The sequence below is a fragment of the Rhinoderma darwinii genome, chromosome 4 (assembly GCF_050947455.1).
Source record: "Rhinoderma darwinii isolate aRhiDar2 chromosome 4, aRhiDar2.hap1, whole genome shotgun sequence".
NCBI lineage: Eukaryota > Metazoa > Chordata > Amphibia > Anura > Rhinodermatidae > Rhinoderma > Rhinoderma darwinii.
In genome coordinates, this window is record NC_134690.1 from 33,377,279 (window position 1) to 33,396,969 (window position 19,691).

General features: G+C 42.0%; 1 protein-coding gene across 1 annotated transcript; it reads right to left on the reverse strand.

The window, feature by feature from the left end:
- Positions 1–1,950: 1,950 nt before the first annotated feature.
- On the reverse strand, positions 1,951–18,879 carry LOC142760382 (bone morphogenetic protein 1 homolog). The gene is made up of 6 exons (XM_075863565.1): positions 18,660–18,879; positions 16,695–16,813; positions 15,644–15,866; positions 2,263–2,313; positions 2,100–2,157; positions 1,951–1,960 (listed from the first exon to the last, which is right to left on the reverse strand). Exons 1-6 carry the CDS (start codon positions 18,724–18,726, stop codon positions 1,951–1,953), a joined length of 528 nt encoding a protein of 175 aa, XP_075719680.1. The 5' UTR covers positions 18,727–18,879.
- Positions 18,880–19,691: the final 812 nt, after the last annotated feature.

Below are 19,691 nucleotides of genomic sequence, written 5' to 3' on the forward strand. Positions count from 1 at the left end.
TTAATAAAATATAATCTGACTATAATTGTAATGACCGGGGGGTAGGGAAATGGACAAGTGAGCCCTAGGCGACGGGGTACAACTGGGCGGCGGTCCCTGCACTCAGTAAGTGCACGACAAACACGACAAACATACAAGGGAATACAAGCAAGGGAAAGGGGCAGTTGCCCACGGCAACACCGTGAGCAACCAGAGTGGTGAACGAGCCGAGTCAAGCCAGGAGTGTGCGAGGTACCAAACGAAGAGCAGAAGAGTAGTCAGTAAGCCAGGGTCTGTATGGAGCAGGAACAAAGTAGAAGGAGCTGTAGCTGGGCCAGGAAACCACGCGAAAAAGAATAACAAGCAAGGAGGAACAGGAAATGCAGGTATAAATAGACAGAGGGCGGGAGCTAGCTGAGTCTGGCCAGGCTGCGATAGGCTCTCCCACTCCTAAGCCTGCCAGCCTGAGTGGTGGAAGCTGGAGTCAGTCTCAGGGATGAAGATTCAGGTGCTGACTGATTAATTAAGGGAGTTAACCCCGAAGCTGTGCCTGGCAGATCCTTTACAATAATACATATAAATGAACACAATCCCTGGGAAGAATGTGATGTAGGGTGAATGTAAGATAGAATGACTCCTTAAAGGGTTTTGCATAATTTAAAAAATTCTGCATTTGGGCTCAAACTAGAAAAAATACCAGGCTGTGTAATATACTTAGAGATTCCACTGCAGCCCTCGCGTCTAGTGTGCTCCCCAGCGTTCCTGTTGCACCTCTGTGCTGACCAGACATGATCATCAGGTAACCGCAGGGGAAAGTCCAACACAGATCTCCAGATTAGAAAATCTCCAGCGATAAATACATAATAATTTTGGCTTGATTCCTGTCATGACCCCGCAGGACGCCAGGTTTGCTTACCTCCTGACGGCCGCAGCCATGGATCAGTGAGTGCTGGTCCCCGTCTCCTCCTCAGGAGATGCCAGCGCTCACTTCCGCTTCGCTCTGCTGTGTCCCGTAGGGTGCCTGAATTAAAGACCAAATTAGCTCATAAGCACACTAAACTATAAGAAGGGCTCTGCCCCTTCCTGCATTGCCTGAGCGTTTTTGTCGTTACCCTAGTTGGTCTCTGCAAATGGTCTCCTAAGTATCTTCCAGTTCCAAGTGTTCCCGTTCCTGCTACCTGTATCCCGAGTTATCCTGCTTCAAGCGCCGTATTGAGTTGGAGTCATGCTGCGCTGAGTACTATGCCTGTCCTGCTACACCACGCCTGGTGTCTGCCTGCTGCCTAAGTCCTATCCGAGCCTATCTTCCTACTGTCTGAAGCTACCATAGGTACACCTATACGAACTATAGACTTTGACCTGTGTCCTGTTGGCCAGCTGCCATACCGTTAAGGCGGTACGGCCTAGTGGGTCCACGCACCCAACGTGACAATTCCGACAAGTGAACCGATACTTAGGAAAGGGGAATATATTAAAAAAGATATTTACATTGATTGGAATTAATTTCCTCCATAGAGAATGGTTATAAAGCCGAGTGACAACCATTATGGTCATCATCAGAACTCCTCCAGGACTTTCCCGGACTCTCCCCTCTCCTCAGCCTCATAACTCTGTATATTTACCCATCAAGCAGAAAACACATGAAGTGAAAGGTGAAAGAGAAAACAGAAGAACAGAGTTTTTAAAATATTTTTTTTTAATTTCCGCAATAATAATAATGAATTAACTAAATCCAGGTGCCAAATTTAGGAAAGGTATTGCCGCTGATGATGATTGATGTTCGGGCTCTACATGTTGTCTCATAGCTTTGATGTCCTATATGCCGCCTCAAATAAAATCCTTTCTTTCCCTTTCGAGGATCCAGTAAGTCTTTGTTGACTTTTCAATGTTTGTTGATAAAAAAGTTATATTCTGCGTTTTTCCTTTTTATAAGATGTCAAATTGCGCGTATTAAAAAGTGATGATGGTTCTTCATGGTGACCTGTAGAAGAACACATACGTTATAACCAGAAGAATATCCACACTCACACCTACTATTTACGAGGGGGTGGCTGCTTAGTATTATTATTGCACACAGATACGACTTCTGAAAGGATGCCAGTCACACGGTTGACACATACTCACTGATGTATTGATGTTCTGGTGTCCATATCTGATGAAAATTATCGATGGTAATGTCTAGAAAAAAGAGGAAGGAATGACTTAAACACATTGACTGTAGTTATATACATAATACACATCCAGAATAACTGTCCCGGACTGGGGAGGGTCTCAGATACTTACTGTTCATTCTGATTCTTTGCTGCCCATATCTGAAACTGTAGATGTTATTATCTAGAAAAAGGGCAATGAATTAAGCAGATTGATTGACAGGTCACTTTCACGTGGCAGTATTTTGGTCATTATTTTCCACCAGTATTTATAAGCCAATACCAGAAGCAAAACATAAATATAAAAAGTATAATGGAAAGATTTGTAACTTCATGTTTTGGACCAACTCCTGGTTTTTGCTTATAAATACTGATACAAAATAATATATAAAAACTGCTGTGTGAATGTGGCCTTATATCTTTATAGGACATAAAATACAAACAGAATACATGTCCTGGACTGGGAAATGTCCCTGACTGGGGAGAGTCTCGTATACTGACTACTGATGTTCTGATGTTTTTCTAATATTTTGCTGCACATAGCTGATAGAAATTGTTGATGTTATTGTCTAGAAGGAAAGGAATGGGTTAAGCAAATTGTTTGACTGTAGCTATGGTATATACACATGTGGTATATGCACAATATACACATAATACACATACAGAATATAAGTCCTGGACAAGAATGGCCTGGTCTGGTGGGGGTCTCCTATACTCACCCTTTATTCCGATGTTTTTTTTTCCATGACACTTGATGTTATTGTCTAGAAAGAAGGGACAGAGTTAAGCAGATTAATTGACAGGTCATTTGTCAGTTCACACAGCAGTATTTCGGTCAGTATTTTGCTTCAGTTTTTTTAAAGCTAAAACTAGAAACAGAATAAATAGAAAAAGTAAAATGGAAAGATTTGCACCTCTTCCAAGTTTTGAACCTACTCCTGGTTTAGGATTATAAATACTAATACAAAATAATAAGAAAGATACTGTGTAAAAGTGGCCTTATAGCTATAGACTATATCAGGATTCAAACCCAAAAACTCCTGTGTCCGAGGCAGCAGCTCTTCTCATTGAGCTATAGGGGATGTTGGACAGCTCCACTGCTGAATCTGTTGTGTCGGTTTTATTGACTTTTGCCTCTCTGGATTCCTTTCCTTTAACCCCTTTAGGACACAGCCTGTTTTGGCCTTGTGGACACAGATGATTTTTTCAAATCTGACATGTGTTACTTTATGTGGTAATAACTCCGGAATGCTTTTACCTATCCAAGCGATTCTGAGAATGTTTTCTCGTGACATATTGTACTTTATGTTAGTGAAAAAATTTGGTCGATAAATTCAATATTTATTTGTGAAAAACTTCAAAATTTAGCAAAAATTTTAAAAAATTTGCATTTTTCTATATTTAAATGTATTTGCTTGTGAAACAGATCGTAATACCACACAAAATAGTTACTAGTTAACATCCCCCATATGTCTACTTTATGTTTGCATAATTTTTTTTCACGTCCTTGTATTTTTCGAGGACGTTACGAGGCTTAGAACTTTAGCAGCAATTTCTCATATTTTCAATAAAATTTCAAAAGGCTATTTTTTCAGGGACCAGTTCAGTTCTGAAGTGATTTTGAGGGCCTTATATATTAGAAAGTCCCCATAAATCACCCCATTTTGAAAATTGCACCCCTCAAGGTATTCAAAACCACATTCAGAAAGTATTTTAACCCTTTAGGCGTTTCCCAGGAATTAAGGCAAAGTAGAGGTGAAATTTACAAATTTCATTTTTTTTGCCGAAATTCATTTGTAATAAAAAAAAATCTGTAACACAGAAGGTTTTACCAGAGAAACGCAACTCAATATTTATTGCCCAGATTCTGCAGATTTTAGAAATATCCAACATGTGGCCCTAGTGTCCTAATGGACTGAAACACAGGCCTCAGAAGCAAAGGAGCGCCAAGTGGATTTTGGGGCCTCCTTTTTTTAGGAATATATTTTAGGCACCATGTCAGGTTTGAGGAGGTCTTGTGGTACCTAAACAGTCGAAACCCCCCCCCCCAAAGTGACCCCATTTTGGAAACTACACCCCTCAAGGCATTTTTCTAGGAGTATAGTTAGCATATTGACCCCACAGTTTTTTTGCAGAATTTAGTGGAATTAGTCTGTGAAGATGAAAATCACCTATTTTTCTGTGGAAACATAGAATTTTTTCATTTTTACAAGGAATAAAGGAGAAAAAGCCGCCCAACATTTGTAAAGCAATTTCTCCCGATTACGGCAATAACCCATATGTGGTCGTAAACTGATGTTTGGACCCACAGCAGGGCTCAGAATGGAGGGAGCGCCTTTTGGATTTTGGAGCGCAGATTTTGCTGGATTAGTTTTCAGTGCAATGTCGGGTTTGCAACGCCCCGGAGGGACCAAAACAGTGGAAACCCCCCAAAAGTGACCCCATTTTGGAATCTACACCCCTCAAGGAATTTTTCTAGGGGTATAGTGAGCATTTTGGCCCCTCAGGATCTTTTTTAGAGCTAAGGTGACCAAAAAACAGCGATTTTGGCGCTTTAAATTCTTTATTTATTACAGCGTTCACCGTGCGCAATAAATTACGTTTTCATTTATTCTGCCGGTCGGTACGATTACGCCGATACCATATGTGTATAGTTTTTTTTAAGTTTTGCCGCGTTTGCACAATAAAATAATGTTTCTATAAAATTATTTATTTTCTGAGACACGCTATTCTGAGCCGTAACTTTTTAATTTTTTCGTCAAAAAAGCTGTGGGAGGTCTTGTTTTTTGCGGGACGGGTTGTAGTTTATATTGGTACCATTTTGGGGTAAATGCGACTTTTTGATCACTTTTTATTCTATATCTTGGGAGGGGTGGTGACCAAAAAATAGCGATGCTGACAGTTTTCCGTTTTGTTTGCGGCGTTCACAGTGCGGAAAAATTAACATTATAGTTTCATAGTTTGGGTCGTTACGAACGCGGCGATACCAAATATGTGTACTTTTTTTAACGTTTTCATTTTTTCCCTATAATAAATGACTTATTATAGGAAAACAAAACCTTTTATTTTTACACTTTTATAAAACATTTTTATTTACTTTTTTTTACACTTTATATTTTTGTTAATTATCTTTTTTTTTTACTTTTTACACTGCAGCACTGATCGCTGCTAGAATACATTACACTACCTAGGTAGTGTAATGTATTCCAACTGTCAGTGTGACGTCACAGTCACTCTGACAGTTGGTCTACGAGGATCAGCAGAGGATGATCCTCATAGGCCGACATACATGGCAGACTTGGGGGCCGTTGTCTGGCCCCCAGGTACCATCACAAGCATCAGAAGCCCCCACGATTGCATGGGGGCTGCTGATGCGCTGCAAACCCGCTACATGCGGAGATCGCAATCGAGCCCCGCATGTAACGGGTTAATTGCCAAAATCAGCGGCGATGAGCCGCTGATCGGCAACACTGGAGAGTGTCAGCTGTCGGGGACAGCTGATTTCCAAGTTCCCGATGCACACTGTCGCCGACAGTGTGCATCGGGAACGACACAGTGACTTCCTGTCACTCTGACAGGAAGCCTATCAGGACCAGCCGAAGGTTGGTCCTGATGGGCTTCCGTCCATGGCAGACCCGGAAGCCATTGTTTGGCTTCCGTTTGCCATACTAACTATCGGCAGACCCCGCGATTTCGGACGGGGGTCTGCCGATATGCTAGAAACCCCTAAAATTCGGCGATTGCACCCGATCGCCGAATTTAAGGGGTTAATTCGCCTAAATCAGCGGCAAAGGACCGCTGGCCGGCAAGAGGGGAGTGTCAGCTGTCGGCGACAGCTAACCTCCCGGTTCCCGGTGCACATGTCAGGTCCGTATTTCACACCGAATAACCACCTCTGTAAATTGAAAGCTGAAGGCATGCCTGGAGAGAAGTACACCACACAAATGTCTGAGGTACAGCTTCAATGTCAGCCAGGAGGAACTGAACTTTATTCAGAACAAAGAAACACACACAGAGAAGACACATGCCCCTCCCTATAGATGTGTGACTTGCTTAAATTCTATTCGCTCCCCAGCTGTAACTTTTCCTATACATTCTTCTCCACACTCCTCTTTGCATTCCAGGGGGCGGTGTCTTCCATAGGTGTGTCCGACATGAACAAAGAACTTGTTATATATATCAGTATATTACACAAAGAACTGAAATGTATATACATATATGTGAGGATAATATTTTTCAGACAATATACATAGTAATGATCCCTGACACACACTGTCGCCGACAGTGTGCACCGGGACCAACTCAGTAACTGTACGTCCTCGTGCGGGAAGTAACCTCCCGCGAGGACGGACAGTTACGTCCTGGTGCTGATAGGGGTTAATGCCTTTTAGGTCTCACTCTTTTGGCTTACTATATAAACCTGTCCCTTGCCCTTCCTGAGTGTCAGACCATTGATGTTCCTGCCTGTAGTCTAGTTCCTTTCTCTACAAACTGTAGCAGCTTATTTGTGTACCGAAATGTAATTCATCCCTGACCACGTCTCTGCTTTATGCTACAACTTGTTGCTGCTTATCTGTGTACTGATGGCTCCAGTCAACAATAGCAGCCATGCTGCAGTACTGCAGATCTTCTCCTATTCAAATGAATAGGAGCAGTACTGCAGCATGGCCGCTGTACAATTTACGGAGCCATCTGCTTCCGGCACCTGCCACTGCATAACATCTAGAGCCCAGAGGAATCTGGAATAGTTGATCGGTGCAGGGTCTTGGTTTTGCACCCCCACCAATCATATACTGATGATCTATCCTGTGGATATGTTATCAGTATAAAAAAAAAAACGCCCTGTGCCTGTACAACCCCTTTAAACGGATTAATTTAGTTATAGCTATATACATAATACAAAGACGGAATACATGTCCTGGACTGGAGAAAGTCCCTGTCTGGGGCGGGGGGTCTCGTATACTCACTTCTGATGTTCTGATGTTATGCTGGCCAAGTCTAATGAAAATTATTGATGTTAATATATAGTAAAATTTTTTAGAAATTAGTTATACAGATTGGTTGACTTATAGATATACAGTATATGCAAGGACAGAATACATGTCCTGGACTGGAGAATTCCCCTGTCTGGGGTGGGTCTTTTATACTCACTAATGATGTTAAGATGTTATGCTGCCAATGTCTCATGAAAATTATTGATGTTAGTGTCTATAAAAAAAAAAGGGAAGAGATAAGTTAAAGCGGTTGTCCGGGCACAGGGCGGTTTTTCATACTGATTATGTATGCAGGATAGGTCATCTGTATATAATTGGTTGAGGTTCGACACCCGGACCCCCGCACCAATTAGCTGCTCCGGCTGACTCTGCGCACCGGATGTCCGTGCCGGAAGCAGATGGCTCCGGTCACAGTATAGCGGCCATTCTGCAAGACAGCAGCTCTGCTCCTATTCAAATGAATAGGAACAGGGTTGCAGTACTGCAGCACGGCCGCTATACTGTGACCGGAGCCATCTGCTTCCGACACCATTTACTGCATAAAATCTGGTGCCCGGAGGCAGACGGAACAGCTGATCGGTGCGGGGTCCGGGTGTCGGGCCTCCACCGATCATATACTGATGATCTATCCTGTGGATGGGTCATCAGTATGGAAAACCGCCCCATGCCCAGACAACCGCTTTAAACAGATTGATTTACGGTACTTATAAATAAATATATATGCAAAGACATGTAAAATACATACAAATACATGTCCTGGACTGGAGGATGCCCCTGTCTGGGGAGGGTCCCGTATACTCACTAATGATGTTATAATGTCCTGATGTTATGCTGCGAATGTCTGATGAAAATTGATGATGATAATGTCTAGAAAAAAAGGGAAGGAATGAGTTAAACAGATTCATTGACATAGCTATATACATAATACAAAGACAGAATACATATCATAGACTGAAGAATGGGGGGAGGGTCTCGTATACTCACTAATGATGTTTTGATGTTATCTAATGAAAATGTTTGATGTTAAAGAGGCTCTGTCACCAGATTTTGCAACCCCTATCTGCTATTGCAGCAGATAGGCGCTGCAATGTAGATTACAGTAACGTTTTTATTTTAAAAAAACGAGCATTTTTGGCCAAGTTATGACCATTTTTGTAGTTATGCAAATGAGGCTTGCAAAAGTCCAAGTGGGTGTGTTTAAAAGTAAAAGTCCAAGTGGGTGTGTATTATGTGCGTACATCGGGGCGTTTTTAATACTTTCACTAGCTGGGCGCTCTGATGAGAAGTAACATCCTCTTCTCTTCAGAACGCCCAGCTTGTGACAGTGCAGATCTGTGACGTCACTCACAGGTCCTGCATCGTGACGGCCACATCGGCACCAGAGGCTACAGTTGATTCTGCAGCAGCATCAGCGTTTGCAGGTAAGTCGATCTTACCTGCAAACGCTGATGCTGCTGCAGAATCAACTGTAGCCTCTGCTGCCGATGTGGCCGTCACGATGCAGGACCTGTGAGTGACGTCACAGATCTGCACTGTCACAAGCTGGGCGTTCTGAAGAGAAGAGGATGTTACTTCTCTTCACAGCGCCCAGCTAGTAAAAGTATTAAAAACGCCCCGATGTACGCACCTAATACACACCCACTTGGACTTTTACTTTTAAACACACCCACTTGGACTTTTGCAAGCCTCATTTGCATAATTACAAAAATGGTCATAACTTGGCCAAAAATGCTCGTTTTTTAAAAATAAAAACGTTACTGTAATCTACATTGCAGCGCCTATCTGCTGCAATAGCAGATAGGGGTTGCAAAATCTGGTGACAGAGCCTCTTTAATGTCTTGGAAAAAGGGAAGGAATGAGTTAAACAGATTGATAGCACATACAGAATACATGTCCTGGACTAGAGAATATCCCTGTCCGTGGAGGGTCTTATATACTCACTGTTTAATCTGATGTTTCTGAAACTGTTGATATTATTTTCTAGAAATAAAGGGAATGAGTTCAGCAGATTGATTGACAGGTCACTTTCACACTGCATGATTTTGGTCAGTATTTTGCATTACTATTTATAAGCCAAACCCAGAAGCGGAACATGAATAGAAAAAGTATAATGGAAATATTTGCACGTCTTCTGTGTTTTGGACCAACTCCTGATTTTGGCTTATAATGCAAAATACTGGGTGTGAAAGTGGCCTTAGAGCTATATACACAAAGAGTATACATGTCCTGGATAGGGATGCATGATGCATCGAAACTTCGATACTGTTTCGATACCGTGGACCCCAAAACGGTTCGATACCGTTATTTCATGTATTTCGATACTAAGCTGTGCGGCCGCACAGCTCAGTATTGTAACACATGAATGTATGAGAGCGGGGCTGCAGCTGTCTGATACAGCCACTGCCCCGCTACTGAGTTCTGACAAGTGCATCGGGAACTGGGAGGCCAATTGTCCCCGACAGCTGACACTCTACTGTTGCCGATCAGCGGTTCATTTCCGATGATTTCGGCAATTAACCCCTTAAATGCGGCGATCTATTGCAATCGCTGCATTTTAGGGGTTTCTAGCACATTGGCAGACCTCACAATGAAATCGCGAGGTTTGCCGATGGCTAGCATGGTGACCGGAGGCCAAACAATGGCCTCTGTGTCTGCCATGTATGGAAGCCTATCAGGACCAATCAGAGTGACAGGAGGTCACTGTGTCGTTCCCGATGCACACTGTCGGTGACAGTGTCTATGACAATGTGCATCGGGAACCACTGGCTGGTCCTCGTAGACTTACTGTCCGAGAGACTGTGACGTCACACTGACAGTTGGAATACATTACACTACCTACATAGTGTAATATATTCTAGCAGCAATCAGAGCTGCAGGTCAAAAAAGCAAGTGTAAAAAGTAAAAAAAAAGTTAATAAAAATGTTTTACAAAAGTGTAAAAAAAATAAAAAAAATTTCCTATAATAAGTCCTTTATTATAGGAAAAAAATGAAACCGTTAAAACACAGTACACATATTTGGTATCACCGCGTTCGTAACGACCCAAACTATGATGTTATTTTTCTCGCACAGTGAACACCGAAAAAAATAAATGAAAAACAATATTAGAATCAGTATTTTTTGGTCACCCCCCACCAAATATAGAATAAATAGTGATCAAAAAGTCGCATGTACCCCAAAATAGTACCAATAAAAACTACATCCCGTCTTGCAAAAAAACAAGACCTCCCACAGCTTTTTTGACTGAAAAATAAAAAAGTTACGTCTCTCAGAATATGGTGACACAGAAAAGAAATTATTTTATAAACAAGTGACTTTATTGTGCAAACGCTGCAAAACATAAAAAAACGATATACATATGGTATCGCCGTAATCGTATCGACCCGCAGAATAAAGTAAAACTGTCATTTATAGCGCATAACGAGCACCGTAAGAAATAAAGAATTTAAGAATTTAAAACGCCAAAATCACTGTTTTTTGGTCACCAAAGCTCTAAATAAAATGTAATAAAAAGTGATCAAAAAGTTGTATGTACCAAACAATGATACCAATAAAAACTACAGCCAAAAATAAGCCCTCACACCGCTCAATCGACCAAAACATAGAAAAGTTATGGCTCTCAGAATGTGTTGATACAAAACAATTTATTTTTTTTAACAAATAGTTTTTTCTTTGTAAAAGTAGTAAAATATAAAAAAAACTATACACATTTGGTATCACCGTAATCGTATTGACCTGCAGAATAAAGTTAAGTTGTCGTTTTTACCGCACGGTGAAAGCGGTAAAAACGAAACCCAAAAAACAATGGAGGAATCACAGTTTTTTCCAATTTCAACCTGCTACAAACTTTATTTTCGGTTTCCCAGTACATTATATAGTACTTTAAATGGTGTCAATAGAAACTACATCTCCTCCGGAATAAAAATAAGCCCACATACCGCTCTATTGATGGAAAAATAAAAAAGTTACGGCGTTTGGAATGAGGGGAGTGAAAAACTAAAATGGAAAAGCAAAAAAGGATCAGTCCTGCAAAGGTTAATTAATTTCTAATAAAAAAAACAGTTATTACCACATGTGGGGTATTGCCGTACTCGGGAGAGATTGCGTTACAAATTTTGGGCGGCTTTTTCTCCTTTATCCCTTGTGAAAATGAAAAAATTCAACATTTTAGGGGATAAAAATGTTGATATTCATTTTCACGGCCTAATTCTACTAAATTCTGCAAAAACCTGTGGAGTCAAAATGCTCACTATACCCCTAGAAAAATTCCTTGAAGGGTGTAGTTTCCCAAATGGGGTCAATTTTGGGGGGTCCCCCCAGGGCATTGCAAACTCGACATGGCACTGAAAACCAATCCAGCAAAATCTGCGCTCCAAAATCCAAATGAGCCCAGCGGTGGGTCCAAACATCAGTTTATAACCACATATGTGGTATTTCCAGGAGAAGATGCTTTACAAATGTTGGGGTGCATTTTCTTCTTTATTCCTTGTAAAGATTTTCATTTTCACAGATTAACTCCAATAATTATAGAAAAATACCTGTGGGGTCAAAATGCTAACTATACCACTAGATAAATTCCTTGAGGGGTCTAGTTTCCAAAATGAGGTCACTTTTGGGGAGTTTCCACTGGTTTGGCACCACAAGACCTCTTCAAACCTGACATGGTGCCTAAAATATAATCTACAGGGTGGGCCATTTATATGGATACACCTAAATAAAATGGGAATGGTTGGTGATATTAGCTTCCTGTTTGTGGCACATTAGTATATGGGAAAGGGGAAACTTTTCAAGCTGGGTGTTGACCATGGCGGCCATTTTGAAGTCGGCCATTTTGTATCCAACTTTAGTTTTTTCAATGGGAAGAGGGTCATGTGACACATCAAACTTATCGAGAATTTCACAAGAAAAACAATGGTGTGCTTGGTTTTAACGTTACTTTATTCTTTCATGAGTTATTTACAAGTTTCTGACCACTTATAAAATGTGTTCAAAGTGCTGCCCATTGTGTTGGATTGTCAATGTAACCCTCTTCTCCCGCTCTTCACACACTGATAGCAACACCGCAGAAGAAATGCCTCCCGATCTGACCCCCTTAGACTTTTATCTTTGGGGTCATCTGAAGGCAATTGTCTATGCTGTGAAGATACGAGATGTGCAGCAATTGAAACTACGGATACTGGAAGCCTGTGCTAGCATTTCTTCTGCGGTGTTGCTATCAGTGTGTGAAGAGTGGGAGAAGAGGGTTGCATTGACAATCCAACACAATGGGCAGCACTTTGAACACATTTTATAAGTGTTCAGAAACTTGTAAATAACTCATGAAAGAATAAAGTAACGTTAAAATCAAGCACACCATTGTTTTTCTTGTGAAATTCTCGATAAGTTTGATGTGTCACATGACCCTCTTCCCATTGAAAAAACTAAAGTTGGATACAAAATGGCCGACTTCAAAATGGCCGCCATGGTCAACAGCCCAGCTTGAAAAGTTTCCCCCCTCCCATATACTAATGTGCCACAAACAGGAAGTTAATATCACCAACCATTCCCATTTTATTTAGATGTATCCATATAAATGGCCCACCCTGTAAAAAAAAGCAGGCTGCAAAATCCTGTAGATGCTCTTTTGCTTGTGAGGCCAGTGTTTCGGTCCATTATCGCACTAGGGCCACATGTGGGATATTTTTAAAAACTGCGGAATCTGGGCAATAAATATTGATGTATTACAAATGAATTTTGGCAAAAAAAAAAATGAAAGTTGTACATTTCCCCTCTACTTTGCTTTATTTATTGTGAAGCGCCTAAAGGTTTCTGAATGCTGTTTTGAATACTTTGAGGGGTGCAGTTTTTAAAATGGGGTGATTTATTGGGGGATTCTAATATATGAGGCCCTCAAAACCACTTCAGATCTAAACTGGCCCCTGTACAAATAGCCTTTTGAAATTTTCTTGAAAATGTGAGAAATTGCTGCTAAAGTTCTAAGCCTTGTAACGTCCTTGAAAAATAAAAGGACGTTCAAAAAATGACGCAAACATAAAGTAGACAAATGGGAAATGTTAACTAGTGAATATTTTGTGTGGTATTACTATCTGTTTTACAAGCAGATGCATTTACATTTAGAAAAATGCAAATTTTTTAAAATTTTCTCTAAATTTTGGTGTTTTTCACTAATAAATATTGAATTTATCGATCAAATTTTTCCACTAACATAAAGTACAATATGTCATGAGAAAACAGTCTCAGAATCGCTTTGATAGGTAAAAGCATTCCCAAGTTATTACCACATAAAGAGACACATTATTTGAAAAATTCAGCTGTGCCACAAGGCCAAAACAGGCTGGGTCCTAAAGGGGTTAATAATAGGGGAAATAAGCCCCAGTGTTCATTTGGGGTGCAGGGGAGAGAATGTTAGTGGGGTAGCACTGAGCATTTATTTTAGGGTATGTCCACACTTAGTGTAAAGACAGCGGAAAAGCTGCATTATCGGGGGCGTCAGCCCTAAAAGTGCCTAGGGCAGCACAAACTCCAAATACGGCCCTGCATATGGACAGAGACTGTTGCCCTGAGACTGCCCCTTTCAGTTTTTTAGTGTTCCCACACCGTATGCTAATGAGCATAAAAGAGTCAAATCTTCGTTTGAAAAGAGTCATATCTTCATTCCTCAAGTCTTTACGAGTTCACTGCCCCTCCCTACTTTTGATTGACAGCTCCTCGCCTTCCCCAGCACACAAAATCCTGCGCTTCTGCATTGATGTCCTCATCTGGGGTGTGCGCACAAAGGGACACCGGATTATTACGATAAAAGGTGCAAAATGTTTGCAGACCGTTATTTACAGTCGGAGGAGGAGTTTAGGAGAGGGGATAACGGCAATGAACTTTTGATAGGAGCGGCCAGAGAGGGGTGAGGAGAGTTCAATAGGTGAAATGCTGGTGACAGGTTCAGTATGTACATGATGATGTGCTCAATGCCATCTACAGGTGACCCGTTGAGGGTGTCCTTACCAACTACAGCACAATCTGGAACTGCAGTGTTATCAAAAAAAGCATATTTTATAAACTTTTTGACCCCCTTTATTCATGTAAACACCACATACAATATGAATGTTACATACATTGTAAACTAAGATCATTACATTATTATATTAAGAATTTATTACCACTGTCTATAAAGAAAAAACAAAAGGTTAAACATGAACATTCCTTTTCGTATATCCTAATCTTGGTTTTCTTCTAAGGATCGTACGGTCCTGGTGCCATCCTGCATATTAGCTGATTGGCACTGCAGGGGAAGAAAGAAATGCTCGGCTTTATTGCAGTGCAAAAAATACCGAAACCTATGATGGGTGAGATGTAACGCAATCAGACAGTATTCTCCAAATATTTGTCATGTACAATGACACTTTTTCTACAAGGTTCTTAATATGTGTGTATATGTATATGTGTGTATATATATATATATATATATATATATACACATCACTATAAAATATACATATAAGTGAGATGCATGCGTTTGCCAATGGAATGTATTCAGAGTTCAGGTCCCCTGTGCAATACAATTTTACTCATTCTTTAGCATGAATTGTTTTAGAATAATTAGGAACCATGCAGGCAGGTCGGCGACTTTGGTAGTGAACAACCAATATTGGCACAGAATGGATTTTTAAAGGCGTTGTCCACGTTGGACAATCTCTTTTTGCTAGAAGGGTCCACAATTAATGAGCTGATCATAGGATGTCCTGCTGTTTGGACCCCCCAGGAATAAGCTGGGATCTGCGGGGGAACCAGGCATGCTCTTTAATAAAACTATAGTCAGTAACCAAAATGACAACATTTGTTGTAGTGTAGAGATATGGCGTCCGTTCAAAAGAGTAGACACCCTAACACAATTCATTGGTATTTCTGGTTCCCAGGGTGGGTATGAACTGTTGTTCCCAGGTATTTCTACCTAGGAATAGGTGTGTACCCTATCTTTGTATACTAATATACACACGATTTACAAACATGGGGGGAGCAGTGAAAGTTTTTAGACTTGGAAATAGTTCAATAACCTAAAACGGTTGTCCATAGCCTCAAAAATGTCTGACTATTTCACTTTCTGTCCTATTTGTAATTACAGGTTACCTTTATCACTTAGGGACATATGCACGTCAAAGAATTATTATCTAGGTTTTCCACAAATGACTATCACTGTGGGATAAAGCATGATCTATTTGTATCTGATCAGGTAAAGTGTGTTCCCCTTTTCCATTTTGTATCTGTGCTCTGTTCTGGCTCATAAAGAGTCCCAAGTGAGGAACCCCACTCCATGAGGTCCTCATAGGGTATATGACAAGGACTTGTCTTTATTAGGCAACCCATTTACGTCATTGACATTTTATGGCCTCAACCTTGGTGTACAAGGAAAGGACAATACCCATACAGCTATACTTGTGTGGTCAGTAAGGTCTGAAATATGACAGTGGCTGGTAAAATAATTTGCAAACTGCTCAACGTGGTTCAATAAATATCTGATCTCACTTACCAAAATTATACTTTGCATAAAACCCATTATATGCAATAAGATTCCCACTGTGGAACTGTAGAAGTACTATATTGCCAGTAGACGCCACCTGTATGTTTTCAAGACGTCCACAATACGTGCCCAGGATTGGGGATGTGGTTAACGGACCATCTCTAATTATCAAATACTCTGGGATGCATTTTGGTGAATTTTGAATCCAAAAAAATAGGAAGTTTAGAACCACCTGTAAAAAAAACAAACATGTAAAGGATGTATGCGTGAGTCTGGGATTGGTGGAATTACAATACAGTACAATGGGGTGATTGTCAATTTAATATTTTGACTAAGCCACCACTGCTTCTCAAAAAGTGGGCGTCACTAGTGGTCGACATCCATACCAAAATATGGGCATATGGATGTAGTGTGGAAAGTGTGCTGGATAAAAGGCCACACAGCGCCCACATGTAAGCCACAGTGCCCATTATCAGTCACTGTACCCAGTCGCTCCCGGCCTTTTTTGCCACAAGAAGAAATGTAGAAGTTCCCTCCTGTCCTGTGGAATCTGGGGTGTTCGTCAGGCATGCAGTGCCCTGTAAGGAACTGTATGGCACCTCACCAGTTAGGGCCCTTGCACAAGACCGTCGTGCCGCCCGAGTCCCGTCCGTGGAAAGATAGGACATGTTCTCTCTTTCCATGGATCGGAACGTCGGGTCCGTGTTCACGGACCCCATTCACCCACTAAGTGAATAGGTCAGTGAAAATTATCGGGTGCCACTCGGATGCCATGAAATATGGTCCGAGTGGCACTCGGTTGTGTGCAACTGGGTATAGGCCCAACTTACAGTTTGAGAAGCAATGCTTTAAACAATTATTTTTGTTGCGTAAAATCAACATTGACATTATTTTCATATCTAATATTATGATAAACAGACTGCATCGATAACAACAAATATCTTGAGTCAATCAGAAATGTGGGATTGTACTTTTTGGAATGTGATGTAAATGTCCAGTCGCACTTCAAACCTAATGAAAATCATGAGAGATTATCAGCCTTTGAGATGTAACTTTTTACCGTATATCCTTCAGGGGCTATGATGCTGTATACAACGTCCAGATGGGTTGGATATATATTAGGAAATCCTGGAGATTTCACAATCCCGGTTTGCGCCACGAAGGTCTCTCCGTATTTCACTATGTGAAAAGAATTTGACTTAGTGTTCATTCTCGGTTTGTTTAAATCATAACTTTTTAGTGTGTAAGTTTAAAAAAAGTCATAGTAGCCACTTTTTCTTGTCTATAATAATCCAGAAGAACAAGTAGGGGTGTAAAACAGAGTTATGGGGTCTCATATCAAAACTTTAAATGGGGTCCCACTTTACCATGACTACTTTCAGCAGGAAGTGAGTTCACGACATGAAGTCCTCAGTGGTCTCCGGTGTTTCTCGTCCTTTCTTTGGTGGATGAATGTTCTGCATTTAATTTTCCACTGCCGTTCCCTCTACTCATGGCCGGCGTCAGCACCTGGCAAACCCGGGCAAGTTGCAGGGCCCACTACCCTTGTGGGGCCCCGTCGTCACGGCATCACTGTACATATATGGACAGTGATCTCAGGAGGAGAGAAGGAGTCCCAGGCAGAGTGCTAGCAGCTCTGCTGCGGGACTCTGTCTCTGGGAAAGCTCCTGACATCACTGTCCATGTATGGACAGTGTTGTCAGGAGCAGAGCAGTGTCCCAGGCAGAGTGCTAGTATCGCTTGGCTCTGGGGTTGCCCCTGACATCAGTATCCGTATATGTACAGTGATATCAGGGGCTTCCCCAGAGCTGGAGTACTGGAGCAGAGCCTTTATTAGCGCTCTGCCCAGGACTTAAGCTCTGTTCCGGACATCACTATCCATATATGGACAGTGACGTCAAGAGCAGAGCATGGTTCCTTAGGCAGAGTACTAGTAGCGCTCTGCCCAGGACTATAGCTCTGGGGTTGCCCCTGACAACACTGTCTGTATATGGACAGTGACATCAGGGGCTTCTCCTGGAGAGGAATCCCCAGTCAAAGGGTCAGCAATTCTCTGGCTGGGTATTGCACTCCTACAGGGAACCCCAAAGGCGCTACCTACAGGGAGGGGGACTGTGTGGCACTACCAGGGAGGGTGGCTGTGTGGCACTATCAGGAAGGGGAGCGGTGCAGCACTACCAGGGTGGGGGACAGTGTGTCACTACCTAGGAGAGGGGGCTGTGTGGCACTACCTGGGAGGGGGGCTGTGTGGCACTACCAGGAAGGGGGGCTGTGTGGCACTGCCTTAGAGGAGGGGACTGTGTGACACTACCTGGGAGGGGGGCTGTGTGGCACTACCTGGGAGGGGGGCTGATTGGCACTACCTGAGGGGGCTGCACTACCAGGGAGGGAACTGTGTGACACTACCAGTGAGGGGGGCTGTGTGGCACTACCAGGGAGAAGGGGCTGTGTGGAACTACCTGATAGCGGGGCTGTGTGGCAGTATCTACAGAGTGCGCTAAATTTATGGGGGTACAAACAGGGGGCCTAACTTCTATATTGGGGCATAAACAGGGCCTAACGTCTATATGGGGGCACAAAGTGACGTTTGACATTTTACTGCCACCATGAGTTCCCCCACAAAAGGGCCTACTAAGTCTGTCACCCAAGGGCCCACATAAACCTGGAGCCGGCACTGCCCCTACTCTTCCACAGCGATCACTTACTGCACCTCACCAATAAGTGGAGGTGGACCCAGAGGCGTAACTTGAAACTTCTGGGCCCCAATACAAAATCTTTCACAGCTCCCCCACCTACCATATATAATTTATAATACTGGTGTCCTCTTATGTGGCTGAGGGGATTTTGGGCCTCCTCAGTCTCCAGGGTCCGGGTGCAACTGCTACCACTGCATCCCCTATATCTAAGCCCCTGTGTGGAACCCTTAGCTGCTGGGCCACATAGCAGCTCCCATGCCTGCTACCTTGGTAGTTATTTTTCCAGCATGTTTTTGTTTAGGTGGATTTGAACAGTGGAGGACACTTACCTGATTGATAGGAAGCACTAAATGTGCTCTCAACTGATGGCTGGTTGTTCACAATCTCTATCAGCATGTAAAATCCGGATGAAATTAGAGGGGGAACTACGTTGCTTCCACATGTCTTGTCCAGCAGAAGACGCGATGATTTACTGACTCCATCATAGACTTTAATGTAGGCATCATCACAGTCAGGAGATGATAAGATATTGATGTCGTTGAGCTGCAGGGAAACCTGGGATGGAAGAGAAGGAAGTAACAGTGTAAGCTCAAAGCCAATAAGCTTTTGTTCAGGAAAAGTATTTAATACAACAGATGTTTGTTTGATATTTAATATGTACCTTGTAGCCAGATTGTATAAGAAAAAAGCAGCTGGGTCCTCCTTGGCTTGATAGAGTTGAGCTATAGATGAAAGTTCCTGATAATTTCACAAACTTTCTTGAACACACATCTTAAAAAAAATACAAAATTTATCATGAAATCATACTTAACCTTGCAGCATAAATGCATAAAAAATATGAAAACTAACAATTCATTGGAAAACATAATTATGCCCAGAAGAAAAGCAGGGAAAAGAAGAGGACAACAAATGGATGGGTGGATGCAATCACAGAAGCCATGAGAATCCTGAAGACCCAGCAAAGAAAAGGACACGGAAAACAGAAGGACGTTAAAACACATACATACCCTCAAACCACAGCTGGATTATAGGGGAGGCAAAATGGGCAAATGCCCTTCACCATCCAGGGGCCTTCACCACTCTCCCCATGACAAATCATAGCAGGGTGCTACAAGTCTCTGATACCATAACTATACACACAAGATAGTCGGCACAACACGCGTTCAGGTGATATATCTATTTCTTCCGTTTCCCCATAAGCATGCATGCTCAGATCAAACAAGTGTGCATATCTATTTCAATAGGGAGGAAGATATTGGCCAATAGCAGAACTCTCTGGCAGCACTTATCTTCTGAAAGTCACCAGACTGCCCAAATCAGCAGGTTCGGTGATATTTATTATATAGGTCGTATATAGAGGT

Bases quoted from the DNA above. Each gene is read 5' to 3' on its own strand.
- LOC142760382 (XM_075863565.1), bottom strand. From the start codon at position 18,726: ATGCTGATAGAGATTGTGAACAACCAGCCATCAGTTGAGAGCACATTT. The intron at 16,814-18,659 runs GTAAGTGTCCTC...CTTTTCACATAG, and splicing joins TAGTGCTTCCTATCAATCAG to TGAAATACGGAGAGACCTTC. The intron at 2,314-15,643 runs GTAAGTGAGATC...CCCTTTTTCTAG, and splicing joins TTATGCAAAGTATAATTTTG to ATAATAACATCTACAGTTTC.